At 40.4% G+C, this 27,782-nt stretch overlaps 1 protein-coding gene across 1 annotated transcript in view; it reads left to right on the top strand.

Annotated features, from left to right (window-relative positions):
- ITGB8 (integrin subunit beta 8) overlaps positions 1–27,782 on the top strand; it is a 63,773-nt gene that overhangs the window by 19,205 nt on the left and 16,786 nt on the right. The window contains exons 2-8 of the mRNA XM_054991970.1: positions 3,549–3,634; positions 11,302–11,473; positions 15,449–15,695; positions 16,002–16,167; positions 20,364–20,504; positions 26,837–26,932; positions 27,015–27,104. Coding sequence (XP_054847945.1) covers positions 3,549–3,634; positions 11,302–11,473; positions 15,449–15,695; positions 16,002–16,167; positions 20,364–20,504; positions 26,837–26,932; positions 27,015–27,104 — 998 coding nt within the window. The remainder of the gene's footprint in view (positions 1–3,548; positions 3,635–11,301; positions 11,474–15,448; positions 15,696–16,001; positions 16,168–20,363; positions 20,505–26,836; positions 26,933–27,014; positions 27,105–27,782) is intronic.

Below are 27,782 nucleotides of genomic sequence, written 5' to 3'. Positions count from 1 at the left end.
CTGAGGTACATCCCCTGCCCTTTCAAGGCTCCACCTCCAAATCTCCAGGAATTTCTTAACCCAGGGTTGGCAACCCTACTTTAAAACCTTGTATGGCTTTCGATCAGCATACCTGAAGGACTGCCTACTCCTACTCTCTGACCGCTATGGTCATCTTCTGAGGCCTTGTTTAAGGTGTCCATTCTGAGATTAGGAGGGTGGCCTCAGAGGTCCCTCCCACCCTCTCTGTGTTTTAATTGTTGTTCTTATGTATGTGTATTTTATCGAACCCTGTAGCTTGGTTTTAATTTTTTTAAAAAAACATTTTTGTTTGGTTTTAATGGTTTTAAAGATACATTTTTATTATGTGTTTTTAATTTGTCAGCTGCCTTGGTAGCTCTGATTGGGGCAGAAAGCTGGGGTATAATTTTGTAAAATAAATAAATAAGGTGGTAAATTTCTGAAGTGGTGGTAGAATGGGCTGCACTGTTTCTAACTGTTGGGGGCAAAACTCAACTTTTTAATGCTCTTCCAAGTAGAAAATCCTAGCAACTTTTAGAAAGTAGCAGAGGCTCAAGTTTAGCCCTTTGCCTGCTGTGCTAGCTTTCCATCTACAGGGGATTGTTAACATAGAAGAACATGGGGGAAAGTAATCCTTTACTTGAAACCTGAAGTGGTTACCACTTCATTACCACCTCACCATTCTGCTGCATGACCATGAGAAGGCCTAGGCCAGAACAGAATGTGAGACATGCTGTCTAACTCTGTTCTTCTTTTCAGTCTTGTCCTCGGTGTGTTCCCTCTTTGTTCTTGCAGTACCTGGGGCCATTAAACCTTATTTAAGGGACTGAGCTATAATCCTCCAGCTTGATACACAATTAGGCATGAGCTAACCAGCTACACATAACTTTTATTATGTATATAAGCCTGTGCAATTGTGTTTTTCATTTAGCCAAAATGTGGCCTGACTTGTTTTAAAATACCTTTTGGCATATCTCAGTTATTTAACTAAAGCCAGTAGAAACTCGCTTCTTGGTTTTTGGCAACAAAATTGTGCAGTTTTGTCTGGGCTCTTTTGGTAAAATGGCAAGAGAAGTCTCTGTTCCGTACAGTGCCAGCTCATAAAAATATTTCTAGCTTTAGTGAAAGGTTTTTTTTCTTTAAAAAAATAACTAATTTAATAGTGCCTTGGTTCTAATTTATGTTTTTAAAAAATAGACTGGCAGCTAAAGGAGAAATACTTTATGAATGAATGCATGTCTGCAAATGTTACTTCTATAAGAAAATATTGGAACAAATTGTTAACCGAACAGATTCCGAATCTCATTTTACAATAAATGAGAGAAACCCACCTTATCTGTTCATTTTAAAAAATTAACTTGCATTTAGTTTATTATAGGCACAATATAGGCTTTCTGTGATTTACAGACCGCCCCTGTTGGTGTTATCCCAGTGATGATATTGTAGCTACTCTAGTGTGTGTTTCTATATTAGTCATTTGTCAGGATCTAATATAGTGACAGGAAAGTTGGTTAAGTGGAAAGCCACAGATGGCAACCTTGTACACAAATGCCTGGACTCTTTGGTCCTTGCTCCACTCAGATATGCACACATGCAAAAGTGGCCAATCATGCCTCCTTTTATTAATGTCTCTGACTACTACACCAGCCAAAGGTAACCACTTTTATCAAGCAACCATGTTATTTCTTTTTGTTGTTATTGTGAAGAACTTCCTAGGTGCTAGATTTCTGTATGCATGGATTTTTTTATATGATAGAGTTTCCAACCTATGGTCTGATGTAAATTCCAGCAGGTCTACCATGCAACTCTGCTGTTCCTGTAATTCATTTTCAGTGTGTGGATTTCATTCAGACTTGGGTGAGGGTTGTTTGGGGACTTTTGTTACAAAAAAAGAGGAAGAATCTCTCACATTTCCATTTCATTCTGATTTTCCATTTCATCCTGATTTTCCTCCAGAGAAGTCAGGGCAGCATACAAAGTTCAGTCATCTATTTTATCCTCCTTACAACAAACCCGTGAAGTAGGTTAGGTTGAGAGAGTGTGGCCAGCCATAAGATTATATCTCAGATTATGCATTCTGTTTAGGAATTTGAACCCTGGGCTCCTTTGTTCCCATTCTGACACTTTAACCATTATATCCACAGGGGCTCTAAGAATGTTCTTGCTCTTGACTTGGCTTGCGTACCTTTCCTGTTCTGTTTTGTCTTAATAAAGAACAGTTTACCTTTTTACTGGAGCGAAAGAGGGATTGAGCACTTCGGCCTAGTTTCTTTCATTTGACGGTTAGCTCTTTGGAGTTGCCTTCTGGTGTGGGCCGACAGTCCTGATGGTTGACGATCCTGCCTCTGTGCGGGAGCTGCTGGAGGAGTTGGCCCTTTGTGTTCCAGCATTACAGTTTTGCGGCTTTATGGATAAGGAGACAGCAATGTTTCATTGTTGCCACATTGGATGTGCTTGAAAACTTAACAGAACAAAGAACCACAGATTGCATTTCAAGGGCAGTCATCCAAAGCACTCTGTCAAAGAGTTGAAAATAGCGGATGGCAGGCTGCCCTTTTAAAAATTCAAACATGCAACGAGGCATCAAGCTTAAAAGGGGTGTGAGTGTATTCCTGGGGATAGTAGTCACAGTAGCTAGCTGCTGCTTGCGGGCAAATTATTTCAGTGTATTAACCTGAGAAACAGAATGCCTCACTGGCAATAATTTATGTCAGATGACAGAGGGAATGAAGGAATGAAGGAATGAATTTCTACTCCGTGTATGCAAAAAAGAAAGAAGGAAAGATAGTTTATTTTAAAATAATGAAAATAAGCACAAGCTAAAACTAATACCAATGAAATCTCTACAGCAGGCAGTATATCCATTGTCAGTGGGATTTTATAGAGCTACTACAAAATTAGCACTGTACCCCTTTGACATGTCCCCATCCCCAAGAGCTGCTGGGTTATGTTTGGGTATAAGTACTTAGGAAAAGAGCAAAATAAAACCAAAAGTCATGAAAAGAATTAGGGGGATGCCATCACTCATGGACACAAGTAGGTCAGGACCTGGACAAAGAAGTTCTCTTTTCTCACAAGTACTGCCGCAAGTACAGCTCCCTCTGTTTTGTTCTTTGTTTCTTAAAAAGACGAAAGCTTGGACTCCAAAATGGAGGTTGCCAGGCAGATATATCCCTCTTTGAGTTCGTTGTAACTCCCCCCCCCCCCCTTCTGTTTGCCTGGCTCCAGTCTTTGCTGAACTTTTTCATTCTTATGTAGGAATTGTAATGATTAAACAATAGAACAAATAAAGAGATGGTTTTATTTTGACTCTCTGCAGAGTGCCACTAATCTTGTGCTTTGTCTCCTCCAGTGGTTTTTAGTGCTGTCCTTCTCTGATTGAAGGAAAATGAAGCTTTACCATTGACTTCAAGCAGACTATGCCCTGGAGTAAAAGTTTCAAATGTCATTTGTGTTAGATATTTTTCTTAAAACTCACCATTTAAAATGTAGATGTTGTATCCCGGGCGAGTTTGCAAAACACTTAATGGCTTTATATTTTATTACAGCAGAAAACAGATGTGCAATCTCAAATGCAGCAACATGTACCAAGTGCCTTGCCGTGGGCCCAGAATGTGGATGGTGTACTCAGGAGGTAAGCTGTTGCTCTTTCTGTATTAGTCATCATGCTACAGCCTTGTTGGTTGAACTGTTTCTAGACTCTAGCTCAGGAGTTATACAAACAAGAAAACTTCTGCATCACAGAACTGTTGTGGTGCAGTGGTTAGAATTTTGGACTAGGGTCTGGGGAGGCACAGGTTCAAATCTCCACTCTGCCATGGAAGCTTGCTAGGTGACCTTCATATTCCAGTTACACACTCTCAGCCTAACCTTCCTCCTAGGGTTGTTGTGAGGATAAATGGGAGAAAGGGAGAATGTTGTAAGCCACTTTAGATCCCCATTGAGGAGAAAAGCGAGGTTTAAATGAAGTAAATAAATAAATGGAAAATCAAACCATTGATGGAGAAAATTTTAACTTTTAAAAATAAGTTAAATTCTATCCATCGTTTTCCATCTGCTTTATAACTGCACTGGTAAACAAAAAAATTGGAAACTATCAGAATATATGGCCTTGTACAGAGACAGTCCTTTGTATCTCTGTAACTTAAGTATTTATATTGCATGTAAAAGAAAGAAATGTACAACTGGCACCAATTTGTCTTCTAACAGCCACTGAGTGTTCAAGTTTTAAGTAGCTGCAACACAATTGGGGGTCCCCCCCCCCCAGATTACTGGAGTTTGACTTTATCATACAGCAATGCCATCACTGGATGCTAAAACCTAAACCTGGTTTATATACCAACATAATGTCGATGCATCGCATAACGTCGTGTTTGCCCCTTGCCCCCCCCCACAAAAAAAGGTCCCAGAGGTGTTTGCCTGCAGCATGGCATTCCTAGCTTGAAAGCAGCCATGTGGGCATTCATATATTTGCTTGGACGTTTTAAAAATCTGCTTGATACTTACCAGAATACTTCAAATATGCTTTCAAGAGCAACTAGAAGTAAAAGCTTTTATATGATCATCTCTGTGTTGAATAGCAGATTTTGAGTCCAGCGGCACCTTAGAGACTCACAAGATTTTCAGGGTATAAGTTTTCAAGGGTCAAAGGTCCCTTCTCCAAATCCTGCTGGTTTTACTGCAGACCAACATGGCTACCTAACTGAAACTTGTGGTCAGGGTAAAATTGACACTTTGTCTTGTAAAATATTGGAATGTTCTCTTTTTACTGTTTTTAGGAATAGCTGGATTTTACCTCTTGTGCTCCAGATAATAATTTTCAGGGGGAGATTCTCCCCTATCTGATGCTAGATAGTGATCCAAATACAACCTTGTCAGTTGCTAAATTTCTGTCTAGTATGTTTTCCTTTAGAAATTAATTTATTCTATTAGTCATTGCTCAGGATCATCTGATCATAGGAGCTCTGAAAAGGAAAAAAAAGGTTCTCTTTTGTGTTGACTGTTGCAGGCTTTTAATTCACCTTGGGCATGACCTGTTAGATAGCTCAGTGATACCCAACATGGCACCCATAGGCGTAATTTATTTCAGTTACTTAGAATATTTATATACTCACTTTTCTCCTGAGCATTTCAGGGCCTAAGAAAGGTAATAGCAATGTAAAAACCATTTGATAGAAACAATGAATGTTCCAACTACAGATATAAAAATGTTTTTTTTAAAACAGTGTAAAAACACCTTATGCTCTCCAATGTGTTCTTTGGCGCCCATTTCCTTCTTCTTAAGGTAAAGAGCCAGCCCTGACCTCACCTTTGTGTCTTCAGGGAACACCAATTCAGAAACAGCTGCCTCCATTACAGGCTTAGGCCCTTTCCACATTTTCTGATTCCCCATCCCGCCCATAGCAGCCACGGCCGGTCATTTTGTGGTAGTACATACTACCCTTTCTCAAGACTCCAAAGGTGCCCACAGACTTAACAAATTTAGGAACTGTAGATGTTTTGTGTAAGGGCAATAAGGGCATGAACACCATCTTCACTGACGTAGGAATAACATGTTTGTGACCATGTTTTTTCATCCACATGCTGCTGCTATGCCAAGCAACCCTACCTGTGTAGGGTACCTTCATGGAAATGCTTCTGGCCCCCAAATTGTCTCACACTGCAGCCAATGAACTTTCTTCTTTCCAGCTCATGATGTCTTAATTTTTAGAGGCTTAGTTAACTATGCTTTGCCATCTTGTGAAATGCTAACATACTTCACCATCTTGTGTTTCCTTTGGAAGAAAGATATACTCAGGTGAAAAGCTATCCAAACATGAAAGTATTCTTTGAATCACATAAATACTTTCTATTTTATAACTGTTTATCTCCTAAAAGAATGAAGAGTTGCTAATCAAGACCCTGTTACTTAGTTATTCATGCCATATGCTTCAGTCTCTGTAGAGATGTGAGATTCTACGACAGGCTTTGTTATACCACTGCAACTGAGCATATGTTTCATTATAATTTGGAATCCACCACTTCAAGCCAGTTTGGTGTAGTGGTTAAGAGTGCGGGACTCTAATCTGGAGAGCTGGGTTTGATTCCCCACTCCTCCACTTGAAGCCAGCTGGGTGACCTTGGGCTAGTCACAGCTCTCTGGAGCTCTCTCAGCCCCACCCACCGCACAGGGTGCTTGTTGTGAGGATAATAATGACATACTTTGTAAACTGCTCTGAGTGGGCATTAAGTTGTCCTGAAGGGTGGTATATAAATCGAATGTTGTTGTTGTTAAGTAGGAAATCACATATGGCTATATATTAGAGCTGCAGGAATTAGGTGAATCATGCCTACACATGGACTGTACTCATACATTACAATCAATGCTTAGTGGCCTGTAAGTCTGGGATCTTGACACTGGTCATACCCCCTTTAAGTGTAAGAACTGTGCCAAGTATAAACCATGTTCTACATCTTTTGATTTTTCATCCATTCCCCCCTTTCTTGTGTCCTGCTTTTGAGCAAAACCATCATAGTGTATATTGGTAGTACTCTAATATTTTCCAGCCAAATAAATGGGAAATCCTGTTTGGCAATAAAAGCAATCCAGTTATTCAGTTCAGAGCAAAAGGCATTTTCATATGTCAAATTTATTAACTGCTCAATAAAAAAAAACACTTGTCTTGAGAAAAGCAATTTTTGTTGGAACGTTGTGGGCCACAGGCTAAATAAAGGGCAATGGTTGCCTGCTGTGATGACTAAGTGATACATTCAAGAGTTTTTGAGCTAGAATCAACTAGTACGAGTGATTCCCTGCCCCCCCCCATACACACACCATGCACACCCTGAAGAAGTGGTCCTCTAAAAGCACTCAGTTTAATTACATGTCAACTTGATACATCCTGGGGGGGAAAGAGTCTTCTCACCCACTTGGCGCGAAGGTGGCGAATGCAACCCAGAGCATAAGAACAGATGAACACACATGAACTTATGAAACTGCCTCATACTGAATCAGACTATTGATCCCTCAAGGTCAGTATTGCCTACTCAGACTGGCAGCAGCTCTTCAGGTCACAGGCAGAGGTCTTTCACAGCACCTGCCACCCAGTCCTGGAAATTGATCCCATGACCTTCTGTATGCCAAACAGATGTTCTACCACTGACTCATGGTCCCTCCCCAGTAAATGTCCCATAGGAGGGAAAATACCTTCTCCTGCATGGTTTCTCTCCTTTCACAAGCAGCCAGCCCTATAGACTGCACAACCAATATTGGTCCATGCTGGCTTCTGTCACCGTTTTAAACAAAATGGTTTAAAATATGTTGGTTAAAATTCCATGTAATCTGGATAAACATTATGGAGGTTTATAATGTTACAGGTGGCATGGTTGAAGTGGATAGAGAATTTGTCTTTCTCTGATGTTAGAACTCAAGGTTACCCAATGAAGCTGAATACTCATTTGTTCAGAACAGAAGAGCATATTATGTCATAATGCCTCTTTAACTTAGGGAATTTGTTGTCATAAGATAGCTTTAAAAAGGATTCATGGAAAATAGAGACATCAGTGGAAAAAAGGAAAAACTTTCTTTTTCAATGGCAGTATGCCTCTAGAAGATGCTGAAACAGTTGTGAACTATTGGACTACTCTTGGAAACAGAATTCTGGATTAGACAGTGAACAGTTCTGATGGCCTTGCTGTTTCAAGTGCCTCTTATTTCTGCAGTGCTCCCAGTCTGGTCTAGAACTGACTTATTTGTCTTTTTTGACAGTCCATGGTATCTCTCCTCCAACAGCACATTTCAAATGAATTGACTTTCTTCCTGTCGGCTCTCATTATTGTCCAACTTTCACATCCATACATAGCAAGGGAGAATGCCATAATATGAATTATCTTTATCTTTTTCTCCGCTGATACTTCCTTATACTTAAAGATCTTTTCTAGTTCCTTCATGGCTACCCTTCTAAGTTTCAGTCTCCTTCTGATTTCCTGGTTGCAGTCTCCCTTTCGTTTGATGATTGAACCAAGGAATAGAAAATATTTAAAGATTTCTTCATTGTCAACCTTAAAATGTATAATTCCTCAGTAGTCACTACTTTTGGCTTCTTGATGTTCAGCTGTAATCCTGCTTTGGCACTTTCTTCTTTAACTTTCAACAGTAGTTGTTTCATGTCTACTATTTTGTGCCAGTAATGTGGTGTCATTTGCATATCTTAGATTGTTGATGTTCCTTCCACCAGTTTTCATTCTACCATCTAAATCTAATCCAGATTTCTTTATGCTATGTTCTGCATAGAGATTGAACACACAGGGAGATAAAAAGATATCCTTGTACGACACCTTTGCCATTAAAAACTATTCTGTTTCTCCATGTTCCATCCTAATGGTAGCCCCTTGTCCAGAGTGCAGGTTGCGCATCAAAACAATTAGATATTGTGGCAGAGCCATTTCTTTTAAAAACATCCGTAGTTTTTCATGATCAACACAGTCAAATGTTTTGCTGTAATCTATAAAACACAGGCTGATTTTCTTCTAAAATTTCCTAGTATGCTGCAGTAATCAATGTAAATTTGCAGTATGATCTCTAGTGCACCACCTTAAAACATCTGGCATTTCACAGTTCTTTGTTGTGAAATTTTGAGCATCAGTTTGCTCACATGGGAAATTAATGCAATGATCCTGTTGTTGCTGCAATCTTTGATGTCTTCTTTTTTTAAGAACTGGAATGTAGGTTGAGCATTTCTAGCCTCTGTGCCATTGCTTTGTTTTCCATATTTGTTGTCATATTCTTGTTAAGATTTTGATGAACTCATTTTTCTGTACCTTGAAATAACTCTGTTGATATCCCATCTAAAGAGTCCAATCTAAATTTCTTAGAAAAACCTTGGGGCTTCTAGCTTGTGTACCTTATGCGGCAATTTGCCTCGAGACAAATCAGAGACATTTAGTTACAAAGGCATGTATCTCAACCTTCAAATTCTGGCTTCGCTAACATTTTCGAAGTGGGCCTAATAGTCTCATAATGTATATGTTACACGAGTCTAACACGTGTGACTGGTTGAACTATATTGAAAGGAAAATCACATTGATGGGGCTCAACGTAGAAGATCTGTACCTTTTATCTGAGAAGAATGCTTTTGTTAGGATTAAACAGAGGCTAATAGACATGGAGATGCAAGACCTTAGAAGCCTCGCTTCGGGACATTGCTCTCCTGTTCAATGGGGGATTCCATTTAGTGATGCGCCGGCAGAGTATTTTTCCTGTTTAATCGATCCCTGTATTTGAAGGGCATTTATGTTGGCCCGTTTTAATGTGCTCCCTTCTGCTGTCCTATTTGGGAGATTCAAAAAAATCCCATTTGGAGAAAGGTTATGCCCCTGTGGGATGTTGGAAATTGAGGATACGGCCCATGGACTTGTATCATGCAGATTTTATAATGATTTTTTATTTGGATATCCCATCTACTCCTGATGATTTGTTTAATTATTCAGTCAGACTTTGCATTATAGCTCTGGATTGCATGTATATAGCTATGCATTATAGCTCCGGATTACAGCAACATTATTTCTTCTTGAGTTTGTCATTTCCAGAGTAAAACACTTTATAATTTTCTGACTAAAAATATCCTAATGCAGGTGGTGGAAAGCACCATCAAGTCATAGCTGACTTACAGCAACCCCTGCTGGGGTTTTCAAGCCAAGACACTGACAGATGTGGTTTGCAATTGCCTGCCTTGCATAGCAACTCCAGTCTTCCTTGGAGGACTCCCATCCAATTACTAACCAAGGCTAACTAACCAAGGCTGATCCTGCTTAGCTTCCAAGATCTGACAAGATCAAGCTTGCCTGGACTGTCCAGGTCAGGGCATGTAGTTATTTAACTTTTTTTTAATTATTAACATGAATATATTTAAATGATCAGAGCAATGGGGTAACTGTTAGTTAGGTGCAGTCAAAATGTGAAAAGGCATAGCAGACTACAAACTTTAAGAAACAAGCACATCAGCAAATTTACCAGAGAAAGAGAGCCATCTATTAACTTTCCACACCCTGAACAAAAACGCCCTTTCAAACAGTGCTGCCTCGCAGGCCTTCCTAAAGGCTTGGAGAGATGGGATTTTCTAGAGCTCTTTCCAAGGCATGGAAGAAGCAACAGAAAACAGTCTTAAGAGAACAGTGGCACTGTATGCTTCCAGGATGCTACCCAAGGAGGAACATAACATAGGTGGCTTTGAACTTCAAAGGGGGGTTAGGCAGGTTCAGGGACAATACATTCATCAATGGCTACCAGGTAATGTGAGTAAAGGGAACTTAAATATACAGAGGCAGCATCAGGTTTGCCCTCTGTGTCCTGTTTGTTGGCCCTCCAAGGCAGCAGGTTGGCAGTTGTGTAAAACCATATGCTGCGCTAGATGGGTTGATGGTCTGATACAGCAGGGCTTTTTTGTGTTGCTGAGCTGAATGAAGTTGGCATATATAGCTAGACAGAAGCATAAGAGTTCACTGTGACCATACAGGAAAAACATTTCTCAAGATGCTAACCCCAGAAAGAACTGCTGGAAGCTTCACTTTGTCCTTTGAAATGTAACTTCTTGTAAATGTTGAATTAAACCATCATCTGTAGGACACAAATGTCATGAATTAACAGTTCAATCCTAAGAAGAGTCAATGGGCTTAGACTGGAGTAACACTGCTTAGAATTGCACTGTAGGTCTCCTAGAGCTTTTACTTCAGGGCATAGTCTGCTTGAAGTTTATGGTAAAACTTCATTTTCCTTCAACAGAGCTGGAAGCTCCTTCATTAATTATAACATAACCCCCTAAAATGTGCAGAAATGGTTAAAATTGTGCAAAAAAGTACATGAAAAATTAACAACAACTTGCAATTTATATACTGCCCTTCAGGACAACTTAACACCCACTCAGAGCAGTTTACAGAGTGTGTTGTTATTATCCTCACAACAATCACCCTGTGAGGTGGGTGAGGCTGAGAGAGCTCCAGGAAGCTGTGACTGATCCAAGGTGACCCAGCTGGCTTCAGGTGGAGTAGTGGGGAATCAAACTTGGTTCTCCAGATTAGAGTACTACTGCCCTTAACAACTACACCAAACCTGCTCTACACCAAAATGACCTTTCTTTCAAAAACTATTAGAATAATTAACATTTATTTTTAAATATTTTCTTGTAATTGTTATTAAAATGTGTATTTATGTAAATTTCTTTGATTATATTGGTATGCACCATTGTTTGAAATTCATTTTCGGCCTATAGCTGTGCTTGAAGAAATTACAGAACATTATATTTTTCTCTGTATCTCTTAAAACAGGATTTCATGGCTGGAACAAAGCAGAAGGAACGATGTGACATAATTTCACATTTAATTACCAGAGGATGTGACCCAGACTTCATAGAAAGTCCCAAAGTTGGTGTAATGGTACCCAACAATGAAGTTAATTTACAAGTGACACCAGGAGAGATTTCAGTTCAGCTACATCCAGGTTGGCTTATCAAAAAGAAAATGTTTGTGTGTCACCAGACTGAAGTGAAAGATGCTTTCACACGGAGCACCTAGTCTTCTTTCTCAACAAGAAGTGCTCTGCAAAGATAAAAGTCAACTAGCTGCTGAGTCTCAGAATCTACTGACTGAATACATCTGGCCTAATTCATAATTGTTACTTACTCAGATATGAACAGTTGCTGTGGAATGCTGATGCAGAATAGAAAAGAGTATCTTGTAATGCTAGGCTCTGAGGAATTAGGTCTGACAGTTTAAATGAAAGAAAATAGCAACTCTGTTCATGACAAAAGTATTTCACATGGCTGGAGTTGCCACTGGAGTTTTACAGTGGGGTGTGCATGCCAAGACCTCCCCTCCCCATGTTTTGCCCTTCCCACTCTCTCCTGAGTTCCTCACGCCTGTGTCATACCTGTCTATTGCCAGTAGGGCATTAGAGTCTCCCAGGTCAAGCAAGTGGGAAGGCTAGGATAGTTACAAGCAGATCTGCTGATACTCGGGAAATAGATCTCCTCCCCTTGTCTATCCCATTCGCTGTTTACCCAGTGATGGGTTTGAGCTGCACACAAAGAAGAGAAAACAGGAGAGAAAAGACCAGCTGGCCTGCTGGCTGTTTCCCCCATGGGAGAAGGGGAGGATGGCAGCAGTGGGTAAGAGTATACTCCATTATTGTTTCTGTGGGATTTAGCAAGTGTTTCCATTTCAGTCATGAAATAGTTAAACTGTTTGTGTTACTTGGTTAGTTAAACTTATTTGCATGTAACCACTTAGGCCTCGAATAAGGATTACCGCCATAGGAAGGGGAGTCTCTAAGCTTAGTGCAGTAGAATTAGGATTTTCTGTTGGGCAGCCTGTTTATTAATATACTGCTATACTGAAGTTTTATTGCCCTTTGTTCAGAGTCTCTCTCTCTCAGTCAGTCTTAAGATATCTTTTCTAGCAAGATTTAGTCAAGTCTAGCAATTTCTTATTTTCTTCCAATATAACTCTATTTTTATCCTTTATGTAGTAAAGTATTCTTACAGAGCTATACTGGAATTTGTGTCTGTTCTCATTAATTCCAATGTGCAATCTCTGTCTTCAACTCTGCTAATTTCATACCGCTTTCTCCCCCCCCCCCCCCCCCTCTTTATGCTGTTTTATGAAGCAACTTTGGGGAAAGCAACCAGTGATCGGCCATATAGTTGAGTTGGGCCAAGGTGGGACCCAGAGAAAACCTTTGTTCTGGGAGTCATGGTGGCTCTTGGCAAATGTGATACTATGGCATGACTTCATAAACTGCCAGAACAGTTTATGCTTCTATGCTCTTATAAGATAGCAAAATATAAAAGTGATGTAATTTCCTTGACAAAGACCAAGAATCCTGATATTGTTAGTGTCACAAAAACAGCTAAAAACTGGAGCTTCCTTAGATGTAATAGTTCAATTGATTGTCAAGTTGATTACAAGATGAGTGGGTTTTATGCTGAACTGATCTGGTACTCTGCTGAGAGCCAGTGTGTGCCAGGACTGTTTGGAGCAGGTATCTGTCTTTTTCTCCTCCCTCCTCCCACTTGACAAAGTTTCATGCTGTTGATGAACAGATCCTGTGAACTGTAGCAAAACTGCTTAGTTTTGTTGTCCATTGGATTGTTTGCAGAGTTGAGTAAACCACAGCATCTGCTTATGGCCTGTTTGTCACAAGCATGGAAGAAAGGCAAAAAGCAGGGTGGTTGGGTTTGGCCCAAAGTCTATGAGAAAAAACTCAATAAAACATCCAAAATTATTGTAGCACCTGCTGTATCAACAAATCTCCCCACAGGCTTGCATTATCAAGTACAGCCTTATGAATTTGGTTTCTCTTAATATATTCTGATTCCTGCAGTTCAGTTCATTGTGGGGCTTGGATTTTTTTATCTTCAGCTCACACCCTCTACTTCCTGTCCTCTTCTCTCAGAGGCTCTTTGTTCCTTGGGCTAGGTCTTTTGTTGTATTCCTGGCTGTGTAAAAATTTAAATCAACAAGGGGGAAATACTATTAAAGGGGGACATGACAGGTTTAGAAAATTATGCATGGCATGAAAAAAGTAAGTAGAATTTTTCTCCTTTCTCCCCATAATGCTTGGGATTATCTAATAAAGTTAATGGGAAATAATTTAAGGAAAGAATAAAGGAAGTAGTTCTTCACACGATATATAACTAATTTATGATGTTCACTACCAGAAGACTTAATGATAGCTGCTTTCTTACAAGGCTTTAAAAGGGAACTAGACATGTTAGTGGAGGATAGGTCTCACAACAACTACTGATAGTGACAGCCAGGGCTTTTTTTCTGAGAAAAGAGGTGGTGGAACTCAGTGGGTTGCCTTTGGAGAAAATGGTCACATGGTTGGTGGCCCCGCCCCCTGATCTCCAGACAGAGGGGAGTTTAGACTGCCCTACGCGCCACCAAGCGGCGCGGAGGGCAATCTAAACTCCCCTCTGTCTGGAGATCAGGGGGCGGGGCCAGCAACCATGTGACCATTTCCAAGAGGTTCCGGAACTCCATTCCCCCGCATTCACCCTGAAAAAAAGCCCTGGTGATAGCAAGTTCGGAGGCAGTGTATGTCTAAATTCTAGATCCTGGGGACAACAGCAGCAGAGGAAGACCATTGCCTTTGTTCTTTACACAGGCATGTTGGGAAGCTGGAGGCTTATTGAGATGGACCTTGGCATCTTCTTATTTTTACACACATCTTAAATGTTTGCTTTGCATTGCTCACAAAATCTTTTTATATACCCAACCACCTGTTTCTTCACCCTGTGGAACTAAGTCACTGAAGGGGGGAAATAATCTGCATTTTCTGTTTCTATTTTTGGACACCATTCGTTTGCTGAACTCTTTAAAAAATGAAAGTTACTGAGCCCTGATGGCTGCTAGAAGATAGGTTTCCTATAGAAGAGTCGATGGTTATGCCTGATGGTAATCTAATACAGAATATGATTCAATATGCCCTAGATGGTGCAGTGCCAGAAACGAAGCTAAGCTAGATGCGTAACTTTCAAAAACGATTCACATTTCATCCACTGTAATTTGAGAGGCACTGTGACAGAAATCTAAATAGGGACACTGTCGCAACTTAGCCCAACAGAAGCAAACTGAAGCAAGGAAATGCTTTGTGTTTGTGGCTGGGTACTGTTTGGTTCAGTTCTGTGGTGTTTCCTCACTGGCTGAACCCAGTGCCTGGCTGCTGTGAATGACACTGGTTCTGTTGGGCTAAGTTGCAACAGAGTCTCTTGCTTTGGTTTGGGTGGAATGGATGTGATTCTTTGGTGTGATGTTGGCCCCCTTGCTTCACTTTGGTTCTAGGGGGGATTCGATTCCCATGGATTCCCATGCTTCAGTTTGCTTCTGTTGGGCTTTCTCTGGGATGAGCTCAGTCTGCATTTGGGAGTGTGCTTTGGCCATGGCAGCCTTGCCCCAGTGTGTTTCTACAATGGGAGTCAGCTTTGTCTTTTTTCCCATAGGAAACAGTAGAGTGGCCAGGGGCACCTTTTTCAGGGACCCATAGAAATGGGCCCATTGTAGACTGCCTTGAAAGCTGTATAGGTTGAAAAGATTGGGTACAAAATCTTTTTAAATAATAAAATAATAATTTATGATCTCAGAGCAGTGGGAGAATTAGCAAGTTGAAACTGTGGACCTGGGCCTCAGGAAAATAAGAAGGCTTTGATAAAGCACTGGGGGGGGGTGTAATTTTTCCAGGCTATCCTTGAATTTTTGCTCACAAGAGGGCATGCGGATGATGCACAACCATCTTTCATGTCTAATACTCCAGCACATTTTTTTGTTAAATTCTACTTGGAGCCTACCATTTATTAAAAAACTTATTCAGAAAAAATAAAATGTTTTAGAAATAGTTGCTTACATGAGGTTTTTATTTTAGATAACCTGTAATAATTAGAAATACTGATTATAGTTCTGGTTTTTTACCTGTCAGGATTTGAAGCAAGTTTTATGTTGAAAGTCCGCCTTCTGGAAAAGTACCCTGTGGACCTCTATTATTTAGTTGATGTGTCTGCATCTATGCACAAAAACATAGAAAAATTAAACACAGTTGGGTTTGATTTGTCTCAAAAGATGGAAAATATTTCCCTTGATTTAAGACTTGGATTTGGATCATACGTGGATAAGACAGTGACCCCGTACATTAGTATACACCCAGGAAGAATCCATAATCAATGCAGGTAGGTGCGCATTCATTCCATATTGATTTTATTCCTAATGGTTTAACATACCCATTCTTCAATCCAAATCCATCTTAATCTATATTTTGAAAAGCAATGGGGTATAAAATAAATGAGCAACTATTCATATTTGTGTATCTTCTATGGGTTCTTGCAACACCTAGCACAGCGTTGTGGCTGCAGCCTTGGCAAGATTTTTAGGATGGGGCTGCATGGAGCCCAAGAAGTGACTCCAGAAGAAATGCAATAGAACTAACTGCTGCTTTCACTATTTTCTAATTTTCTGTGTTTCCTTTTCCCAAACAGTGATTATAATCTGGATTGTATGCCTCCTCATGGCTATATCAATGTATTATCACTAACTGATAAGATAACAGAATTCAGAAGTGCAATTAATAGGCAAAAAATCTCTGGCAATATTGATACACCTGAAGGAGGCTTTGATGCTATGCTTCAGGCAGCTGTATGCCAGGTAAGAGGTAAACAGAGAAGAAGCCAATGAATGCAGATCTTTTGTCAAATTCCTGTGATTGACATTCTGTGGTTTAGAGTAGATGCTGACTTTTCACAGAGCAAAAGGAAGTATTATAGAGCTTGTGCTTGTCCCAGAGGCAGAGGGATCTGAAAGTTGCCAGCTCCATGTGGGGAAATTCCTGGAAATTGGGGAGGTGGAGCCTGGGGTGGCCAGAGTTTGTGGAGGCAAGAGACTTCAGCTGGGTATAATGCTTGTAGTGTTCACCATTCAAAGCAAGCATTTTCTCCAGGGGAACTGCTCTCTGTCATTTGGAGATTAGTTTTAATTCCAGGAGATCTTCAGGCCCCACTGGGAGGTTGGCAGTACTAAGCTATCACTTTCTGCTAAGTCACTACCTTGCTTTGGCAAAGAAAGGCTTCTTGCTTAGCAGAAAGCAGTTATTGGATACCACCAACAGATTATAGCCAATGGCTTAACAGAAGTTTGTCATGCTTCAAATAGTACTTTGAAAATCCCAAAACTAATTCCCAGCAACCACTAGACTGTGTTTGTGTGTATGCATTTGTTGAACAGTGTTATTTAAAACTAGTAGATAGTTCTGTAATAGCTTGGGTACTATTTTAATCTTTCCTTTTTAAAAATGTTATTTTTATTTTCAGTATTAAACGAATTTGATAGCACAATAAAAGGAAAGAAATAAAAGATTACAATAACCCAACCTCAAAGTCCTCATGCAGAGTATGAACCTTAACCAAAATTTGGTGCCCTATAATGTATTATTTAAGTCCTTTTTTTTCAAGATAGCCTTACATAAATAGCCAGACAAATATATGTCCATCCCTGCTTGTAAACTGAGAAAAGCAGCCCTGACCTTCAAATGTTGGGTCTGTGTGATGGCCGTCTCCCAACATCTAATTGCCTGTTGCTTCATAGTGGGAATTTGGGCATTTTCCCAGTTCTTAGCAATACGTAACTTTGATACTAGTAACAGATTAACTCCAAGGCTTTTGCAGCTATGAAATTCTACCTCTTTTCAACGCCATCCAGCAGAATCAAGCATGGGATCAATGGAATCTTGTGATCTGCCTGTTTGTTTCTCTTATCCTCTCCTGGAACTCCCCAGTTTGTTGGCAGGACTGCCTGTAATGTTCATGGGAGGAATCTTGTCTCCTGTGTTATTCAACCTCTACATAAAGTCTTTAGGAGAACTCATTTGCAGCTATGGAGTTGGATGTCATCAATATGCAGATGACACCCAACTATATCTCACTATCTAGGTCCTCACAGGATGAAGTAGAAATTTTAGATCGCTGCCTGACAGCTGTGGTGAAATGGCTGAAGAATAACAAATTGAAATTGAACCCAGACAAGACTGAAGTGATGCTTGTTGGGAAGGCAGAGATCTCAAAGGACATTGTACTTCCCACTTTCGATGGACCGTTGCAGACTCGGTTAAGAGCCTAGGGTTATACTGAATCCAGCGCTACTAGAAAAACAAGTTAAAGCAGCCACAAAAAATGCTTTCTACAACCTCACTGTAGCCTGGAAGATGACTTCCTACCTCAACACAGCTGACCTGGCCACCTGGATCCATGCTATGGTAACATCAAAACTTGACTACTGTAATGCACTATACATAGGTCTCCCATCTATACTTACTAGGAGACTCCAATTGGTGCAAAATGCTGTGGCTCAGCTGTTATCAGGAACGAGCAGGAGCACGAACAGTCACTCCATTGGCTACCTATCAGTTACCATGCTCAATTCAAAGTATTGGTTATTATATACAAAACTCTTCATGGCCTTGGCCCAGCACACCTACAGGACCACTTCCCTCCCTATGTTCCTCCACGGCAGCTTAACTCATTTGAACAGGGTCTCCTGCAGGTGCCAGCCTGCACATGGGTGAAATCAATAGCAGCCTGTACACAGGCTTTCTCTGTGGTGGCCCCTACCCTGTTGAACGACCTGCCTGAGGAAGTCAGGAGAGCCCCTACTCTCCTGGATTTCTGTAGATGATGCAAAACCGAACTATTCAAAAAGGCTTTTTACTCAAATGGGAGGGCTGTATTGTAGGGATGGGGTCTCAGATGCTTCGCTAATGAGTTAGGGACCATAGACTTCACCGCTATGTTTCCTTACATATTATCTGTTGCTTTAAATATGTACTCCTATATACTCCTTCATGTTGTCTAATGTCAGTCCTAGAATTGATTATGTTCTGTTTCAACATTTCTTCTACTCTGTATTGGATCCTTGCTAATGCTATGTCTTTGTAAACTTGCATTTATTTACCCTATGGCATGGTTTATGGAAATGTCCTTGATGCTATATGGAAATGTCCTTAATATTGATTGTACTAATCTCACACTATGTAATCTGCCTTGAGTCTCAGTGAGAAAGGCAGGCTATAAATGACATAAATAAATAAATATGGCCATCCTGCCAATGCATTTCCACATAGTCTTTTTTACTACAACCTGTAGCCCACTTTATATATACACTGAAGAATGCTAGGTGCAGAATGCTGTAGCCAGGATGTTGACAGGAGTGGGTTGTAGAGAGTGGGTCCAGTCTCCATCTACACTGGCTCCCATTTTGTTTCTGGGCACTATTCAAGGTGCAGGTATTGACCTTAAAAGCCTTATATGGGCATTCCCAAAGGACCGCTTACTCCTTAACAAACTTACCTTACCTCTATGGTCATCTTAAAGGCCCTGCTTACAGTGCCCTGGTCTTATGAGATCAGGTGGGTGGCAACCAGAAAGATAGCCTTCTCAACCCTGATTTTTTTATGTTTTGTGTATGTATATTAGCTTTAACTTTAATTGTTTTAATGATATGTAAATGCCATATACTAATAAATAATGTATAGATCACATCTACTTGTGATCCTATTATATGATCATTCAGCGCAACAGAAACATTGTTTTGCTTTTTTTCTTTAAAAATATGCAGGTTTATCCCACTAAGGAAGAAGAATGTGCCAAATTCCCTTTAGCAGTGAACTTTATCTACTAATGATCCAACTTAGTCAATGTTGCCATTCTATTTACTACCCTCCCCCCTTCCCCTGCCAGACAGTTGTTTGCTTCATTAGTTGTTGATATGAAAAAAAATACATAATTAGCTATGTCTGTGACATATATGGGATTGAGTCTAACAGTTCTGCTCTACTAGGAGCAGATCCTCTACTGAAAATGACACATTCTCTTAATGGAAAATACATTGCACTGAAGGAAAGTTCCACATCAGTAGAAGAGAATCCTTTGATCCGACCTGTGGTCAATGACAGCATGTTTATAAGGGGCTTTTAGATATTTTAATATGTATAGTAAGAAGAACTGGTTTAATACTGGGGGGAAATCAATTTGCAGTGCAATCCTATGCAGAATTATTCCAGTCTAAGACTATTGCTAGACTGGTGTAACTTTAGGATTACACTGTAAAAAGATTTTTAAAATATCATTTGTGCATGGCTTATAAAACCTGCTTTCCTGCAAGCCACAGTTGCTGAGCAGAAAAGCATGTCAGATATAGATAGCACTGGCAGCTACTCTTTGCACTCTGCAGCAGGAATGTTTGGCTTTTATGGGTTGTTAATCAATTGCTAAATGAAGTACAGCTTCAGGTATTGGCTCTACAACAATCTATGATGTGATACAGTTTGGTTTGCTGTAGTATCCCAAGTTGAGATTTCCAGTTGACTAGCAGTATACAATAAATATCAAAGTATGTTACTCACATTTCCCAGATGGAGGTTGTCCAGAGAGAGAGAGAGGGAGCTATCAATTATGAGATGGACTGAAAATGTACCCTTTTCACACAGTGTAGACCCCCCCCTCCCCCCCTCAAGAATATACATGGAATTCTGATTGTGTGTTTTACCACCATCAGTTCAGGAGACCTGCAGGTAGTAAATAAGTATGTATCGCAGACTTTTAAGTCAATAAGGGAATCCAAAGCAGGAATACTCATAAGTAAGTTCCATGTTATTCAGTGGGGTTTACTCCCAGGAAATCATGCTTAGGATTGCAGCCTAAATATCTTATGGTTGATGTATATTAAATTGGTATTAACTTTAGCTTTTTAGTTATAAATCCGTCCTTGAGTAATGCAGAACCAAATGACACAATTTCACCTGCATTTTTCCTTTAAAAAGCATATAGAATTATTATTTTTTCTTTTCCTAGAGCCATATTGGTTGGCGCAGGGAAGCAAAGCGTCTACTCCTCATGATGACAGATCAGACTTCTCATCTCGCCCTTGACAGTAAATTAGCAGGGATAGTAGTTCCTAATGATGGAAATTGCCATTTGAAAGATAATGTGTACGTCAAAGCAACCAGTATGGTAAGGTATATGTTGTAGATGGTGTTCTTTGGACCGTAGTTCCCAAAGCTTGAGAGGGCCTCCATAATGAGAAACAACTGCTGGGAAGACATGAACTTCTGCCAGATCTCTCCTCACTCAAGCTGTTTAAGGTTCTTGATTGGTCAGAAAGGAGAATGGCAGTCTGCTTCCTCCCAGTCAATGCAGTGTGAGTAACAATTGTTTATGGGTCATGTATTGATTGGAGGGGAAGAAAAGGGAACATGTGAGGCAGGCAACTGATGGAAATACGTGCCACAAAGACTTTGAATATTTGCTTTCTTCCTTTTTCTTTTGATCTGCTTTCTTCAGGAATAATAATAATTAGTGCCATTAGCCCAGCAAGAACCTTTGGTTTGTTTTTTCTTGCTTGTATCATAAATATAGGAAAGTAATGTTTCATTGCAAAATGGAAGAAGAGCACAAATTATAATATGTTGAGAGATGGAAACAGCTTTGTATGGATCATATAAAGCCTCAGCTGTTGCATCATACTACAGAAGAAGAGCCCTGCAGTATCACACTGGTGATCCATCTAGTCCGGCATTCTTCGAACAATAACCAGCGAGTTATCCTAGAGTGCCAAGAAACAGAGGATAGAGGCAGTATTCAGAGGTTTACTCGGTATGAACATGGAGGTTTCCTTCTGTCACCATGGCTAGTTGCCATGGATGAGTCTATCTTCCAGAAAGAAAGAAAAATATTACATTTTAATTATTTCCTGAATCTATTTTCCATCAAATTCACTGGGTGGTCACAAGTTTTTGGTATTTTGAGACACGGATAAAAAGTTCTTTATCCACATTCCCCACCTTGCATAATTTTATAGACATCTGTTATGCCACCCCCTTCCCAAGCTCCACCCCTTTTGATGATGTCACTTCCAGCATACTGCACCAAAACCCCACCCCTTCGTGTGATGTCACTTTCAGGACACTCCCCCAAACCCACCTCTTCATATGTAGTCACTTCAATGCATCATGTCTTGTGGCTCTCAAACACCTGATGTTTATTCTATGTGGCTCTTACATTAAGCAAGTTTGGCCACCCCTGGTCTATGGGCATCTAAGATGGGACTGCTACAGCCTATTTTGGCAGAAATGTAATAGTTTAGTGTAATAGTTCAATAGCAGGTCAGAAGGGGTGCAATTCTGCTTTCTTCCCACAGTAGGCTGAATGCAGATGTTCTTCCACATGAAAAAGGAACAGCAAGTTATAGGTGTACAGAGAACAAGGGGAGGGATTATGTGAACCCATGGAACTGCACAAATCATGTGATTTGTTTTCATGTGATGTTTGTGTTGGGTTTTGTTGGTGGGTCTGGGCTCAAAGGAAATTCTGTGGGCTTAAAGGGTTCTCAGCATCCCTAGGGAGGATGACCAGTCTTCTCATCTCTTTTTCTTTACATAATTTTCTCATCAGCAGTGAAGGTAATAGTAACCCTACTATGTGCTGTCATTGTCAACTGATAAATAAAGAAGGTAGGATTGGTCTAACTCTGTCTCTGATCCCACCTTTCATTCTTGGGTTGCCAAGCACATGCATGAAACCCTTGAGAGACTTTTTGCGTTGGGGTATTGGGGAAGAGACACCGAGCAATATGCACTATTGATTCTGGGTCAAAACTGGAAGTGATGTTACCATGTCGAGTGGTGCTCTAGGAATTCCATGAACTTCTATGGTTTTTACCATAAAGATAGGATTGAACACATGAAGCTGCCTTTTACTGAACCAGATCATTGGTCCATCAAGGTCTGTATGGTCTACTCAGACTGGCAGCAGTTGTCCAGGGGTCTCAGGTAGAGGTCTTTCATGTCACCTACCATGTGATCCTTTCAGCTGGAGATGACTGGAACTGGACCTTGGACCTTCTGCATGCCAAGCAAATACTTTACCATGGAGTCAGAGCTTCTCCCTGAATTCCTAGAGCATTGCTCAACATAGTAGCATCAAATCCAGGCCTTCAAAGTGATGTTGCACAAAGTCTTCCCCCCATTCTTCCCCTGCTGCTCATTTGAGCATTGGCAGGAGTGGAGAGCTTGGCTGGAAGGTTGCCTGATATAAGTGGGTAGTATAAGTGGGCAAGCCTGTTTCTGTCTCATCTTGCTCATGATCTGACTCCTGCGATCTCTTCTTCACAAAGTAGCTAGCAGTCCAGCTTTTCTCTATATGTACCTTTCTGCTTTTGTCAGGAGTTAACACTTGCATGTGAGAGTTGGATTATTGCATTCCCAGCTGGCGCAACAGGAGGCCTGAGGCTGGTACAGTGGGCTGGTATTTATTTATTTATATTATATGTAAGATAGGACATCTCAATTGTAGTTTCAACCATGATAATCCTTTTTTGCTTTAATAGCTCATCTTTACATAAACCACCTGTATGTATTAGACAGAAAACCATGAATGCAGCAGTGATTTTTATAGCAGGAACTGATTGGATGCAGAAGAGATGGTTTAAGGAAGGGGTTGCCAACCCTTTTTTAATGAGAGCTACTTCTGAGTAATGAAGCGTATGCCAAGCTCCTCCCACTCCCATGCATGTTATTAAGTTTTGTTCTGTCATAGCAACAGAACATGGACAAGGAAGAGTGTCAGGAATGAAGCTATCTGCTAATCAGCACAAAGAAAATCTGCAAAATAGAAGATTTTTACTTTTTAAAAAAGGCCTATAACAAATTTTTTCACAGTCTTTTCCTGGCTCTTCTATGGGGGTGCGTGAGCTACAGCAGCTATAGGAAAGTTACCTATTGGAGACCACTGAGTTTAGGGTATATACCAGATGGAAAAGTCACTATAACTGGTGTGAGTCTTGCTGAAATCCTAAGCCAGAAGGGAAGTTTAGCTAAAATATAATTATTCCCTGTGTGTAATTCTGAGTTTCTTTATGGAGGCAAAAATGGCATTCAAGATCAAGTTTTTTGTTAACATGCAATGTTCTTATTTTAACTATTTTCTTCTTTTTCTTATTATCATTTTAAACATTTTATTCCAAGAAAATATATAATAGATTATTTAACAATTATTTTAACAGTAAGGCTTGGTAGAATAAGCTAACTGCATTGTATCTGATAAATTATCAAGTCTGTCTATAGCTCTTCCTGGTAGAAAACACTACCAGTTAAGTGTACCCACTTCTAGTTATTTGTGTTCTGTTGAATGTAGAAAGATGGCTGTTGTTTCTAGTAAAACCTTTTATAAATGATGTGAACAACATGTTTATGTTAACCCTGTGGGCTGTATTTAAGTAGAGTGCAGGTCTTTGTTACTTAAATGTAAGTCCTTGATATTACGGTAAGAAGTACAACATAATTAAGCCTGCTGGAATCAAAAAGGCTTGCAGCCTCCCATCCGGAGTTCAGCAGAAATTTACAAAAAAGTGGTTGTAATCCTCCAAACGTTGTTCCAAATACAAGAGGGATATGCAAGACCAAAGACGCTCTACACAAAGCAGCCTGAAGAAGGAGATTCTGTGACTTACACGAAATCTGTCTGGCAAAATTAGTCAGTGGTGAGAAGCCAGAGAACATCTGTGGACAGTGGGCGAAGCTTTGAAACTGAAGCAACATTAAACCATTAACAGCAACAAATTGTTACCAAACTGTGTTCCAAAGTAAACTCTGTGGTATGCTAATTGTACTAATTTGTATTAACAAAAATCTGCCTGGTGGTTGTAAGCCAATATGTTCTGGGAACTTGTTTCTGCCCTCTTAGATTTTGCTAAAAGGAAAATAGCATTTACATGCCCTAATTAATGCTGGCCAGATGTCCATTGCTTCTCCTCCTTTCTCCCCTCCCCCTGCTGAGGCATGGCCTTCTGTACTTAGGTTATATCCTATCACAATTAACTGGGTGCAGGAAAGGCTGCCTCTGGATTTAAGTAATCCTGACAGGGTTTCCTTGTATGTACAAAGAACAAAGCTGAGCTCACCTGGGAGAGAATGGGATAAACCAGTTATGTACCCCAAAGTTTCTCAAGTTATATATTAAATGAATTTTCATCATCATCATCATCATCATCATTATAAACTGAGCTTATATACCACTCTTCTAGACAGATTAGTTCCTCACCCAGAGCAGTGAACAAGTTAGCACAAGTTATGCCCACAATACAGCTGGGGATCTAGGGCTGAGAGGAGTGGCTTATTTATTTATTTATTTATTTATTTAATTATATATATTTGATTTATGTTCCGCCCTCCCCACACCAGCAGGCTCAGGGCGGATTACAACCAACAGACACATTAAAATACATAAAACAATTATTATAGGTTAAAAGCCATTAAAGGCCATAGAACTTCCAAAATTACGCAGTTAAAATACATATATATACATGTACATAGCAGCACTGAGTCCAACCGACCAATCCTTAACTATCTACAAAGCATCTACAGAGCATCTTAGCAATAAGAAAAATTACTAGATGGGGGTACTGCTGGTAGGGAGGGCATATTCTATAAGCAACCAGCCACAGGGGCTCCACCTGGTACCGCCTGTATGCCTGGCGGAACAGCTCTGTCTTTCAGACCCAGCAGAAAGATAACAAATCCTGCCAGGCCCTGGTCTCATTAGACAGAGCATTCCACCAGGCTGGGGCCAGGACCGAAAAGGCCCTGGACGTAGTTGATACCAAGCCGGCCTCCCTGGGGCCAGGGACCTTTAGGAGATGTTTCTCACTGGAGTGAAGAGTTCTCTGGGGTTCATATGGGGAGAGGCGGTCCTGCAGATACGCCAGTCCCAGTCTGCATAGGGCTTTATAGGTTAGTACCAGAACCTTGAACCTGATTCGGTACTCCACCATTAACCAGTGCAGCTGACACAGTGCTGGAGTTATATGCTCAAGCATCGGCGTACCTGTAACACGCGCTGCCGAATTCTGCACCACCTGTAACTGCTGGATCAAGTTCAGGGGAAGCCCTGCATAGAGTGCGTTACAGTAGTCTAACGTAGAGGTGACCATTGCCTGGACCACTGTAGTTAAGTTGCGGGGCAACTTAGGTAAGGCCACCTACAGAGCTCAAGGTAGTAGTGGGATTTGAACCAGTAGAGTGTTGATTCATAGCTGAACTACTTAACCACTGTGCTACGTCAGTCCTCTACTGCACAATGCTGGTTGAAGGGAGCATTTTCTGTTGGAGGAACAGCAACTCATGCTGGAGGAAGGCTTTTTGAAGGGTGGTTGGACCCACCCATTGATCCTGTTCTCTTACCTGGTCCAGATACAGCATTATTTTGTGGCATGAAACACATAGGTAAGCAGAAAAGAGCATGACAAGGGGAAGGAGGTGTGGTGTGTCTGAGCCATTTCCATCCCTGCCACCAGGAGTAGCAGCTTCTAGTACCTCCTTTTTCCTGTGCATTTTGCATCCTCATGTAAATCTTTTCAATGCATAGTGGTGCAGACTGGAACAGTAGGCTCCAGTCGACAGCTCATGGCCACATCACCCTTGAGGTATGCCTGTGCCATTAAAAATTTGATGCACGCACTTGACAAATCATGTCTTTAACTGAATATATCAAAGAAGCATACAATGCAAGGAGGTGATATTTCCTGCCCCATAATGTGTGAATTGGCCCAGACTGCCAGGATCAATAAGCCAAGCACCTCTGAGCTCAGCTGCCATTTAATGGCCTCTGTCTGACATGACAGGCAACTATCAGTGGTTTAACTTATAGCATGCATTAGGGGGGAGAATGGACCTCACAAATAAACTACACAATGCAGAGAGGACCATGAAAAATAACCAAAACAGTGATAGTCCAGAGAACTCTGTTGAAATTCTAGGCTGAATCATTTTTCGGCATCGTCAGTGTTATTACAGTTGAGATTCATTGACCTTTTGAAGTTGTAGTTTGAAATCCAGCCTTTTGAAGTTAAATCAAAGTCCAGCCTTTTCAATTAGATCGTAGTTGACTTTCAGCTTTTCTGTGGAATTTTGCAATATTGTTTTTAATCTTGTGTATCTAGCTTGGTCTTACTCCTCATAACCAATTGGATTCTGCTTATAATTTAGTACAAATACTGTTACGGTATTTTGTTTTCTTTAGTTTTTCATGAACCTTTTCTCCCCTGTTCTGTGACTGTATGCTGGCTGTTTCACACTGTTTTAAGTTATCAAGCAATACTTGCAGTTAACACTATTTGTCCTAACCCCCGCCCCCCCGCCCGCTGGTCTGGTACAAGCAATTAGAGATTTTACCACATAGATTAGGTTTCCTGTTTGTTTTAGTCCATGGAATGCCCTGAAGGTGAAAACAGTTGCATTATTTGTCCCCATTTCTGTTCTGTTTTTTCACAGGAGCATCCATCACTTGGTCAACTTTCTGAAAAGCTCATAGACAACAACATTAATGTAATATTTGCAGTCCAAGGGAGCCAGTTTCACTGGTATAAGGTATTTTAAGCATCTAATTGTGGCTTAAAGAAGGCAATGATTAAATTGGCATCATAACCTTGGGTACATTTCTCTTTCACAGGACCTTTTGCCTCTGCTGCCTGGTGCTACTGCAAGCCAGATAGAATCACAAGCAGCAAATCTCAGTGATTTGGTGGTAGAAGCTTATGAGGTATTTGTTTCTGAAGATTTTACAATTGTAAAGATACTTTCATCTCTTTACTAGTTGCTTTCCCAACATCAGTATTAAAGTGAATATGCAAAAAGACTCCAAGGTCATGTATAATATAGCAAAATGTCCAGACAGAAGCTCAGAAATCTCTTGTAGAGGAATGAGGACACAGATTCTGATGCACATTTGCTTATGATAGAATAAAAATATAAACTAGCCAAAAAAGATACCCACACACACCATTTTTATTAAATTTGATGACTTTCCCCTGTATTCTGCCTTGAACTAGACATTGAAAACATAAATTTAGTGTACTGAGACAATCAACACATTCGAAATAATTATACAGTAACAGGCCTATTCTTATTGCATATGGAAACTTACATTTTTGTTCCCCAATTTTTTAAAATCTCTCCTTTTAGATATTAGCACATCATTTCAGGGAGGGAAAAGATTGACTGGAACCATAATATTTGAATTAAAATACACATGGTCCTTCATTAAAGAACTAGGTGGCTGCAGTGGTTCAGAGGCTTTTCCCCAGCTTTGGTTGGTGCATCAGCTACACCCGTTCCTAGCTCAGACAAACCAAGCCACAATAAATCATGTTACATCTGGACTGGACTACTGCAACGTACTGTAATTGGGGCTACCCTTGAAGAGCCCTAGGAAGGTATA

This window comes from Eublepharis macularius, chromosome 11, assembly GCF_028583425.1.
Source record: "Eublepharis macularius isolate TG4126 chromosome 11, MPM_Emac_v1.0, whole genome shotgun sequence".
In the NCBI taxonomy this organism is placed as follows: Eukaryota; Metazoa; Chordata; class Lepidosauria; order Squamata; family Eublepharidae; genus Eublepharis; species Eublepharis macularius.
This window is presented reverse-complemented; position numbering and strand designations above follow the sequence as displayed.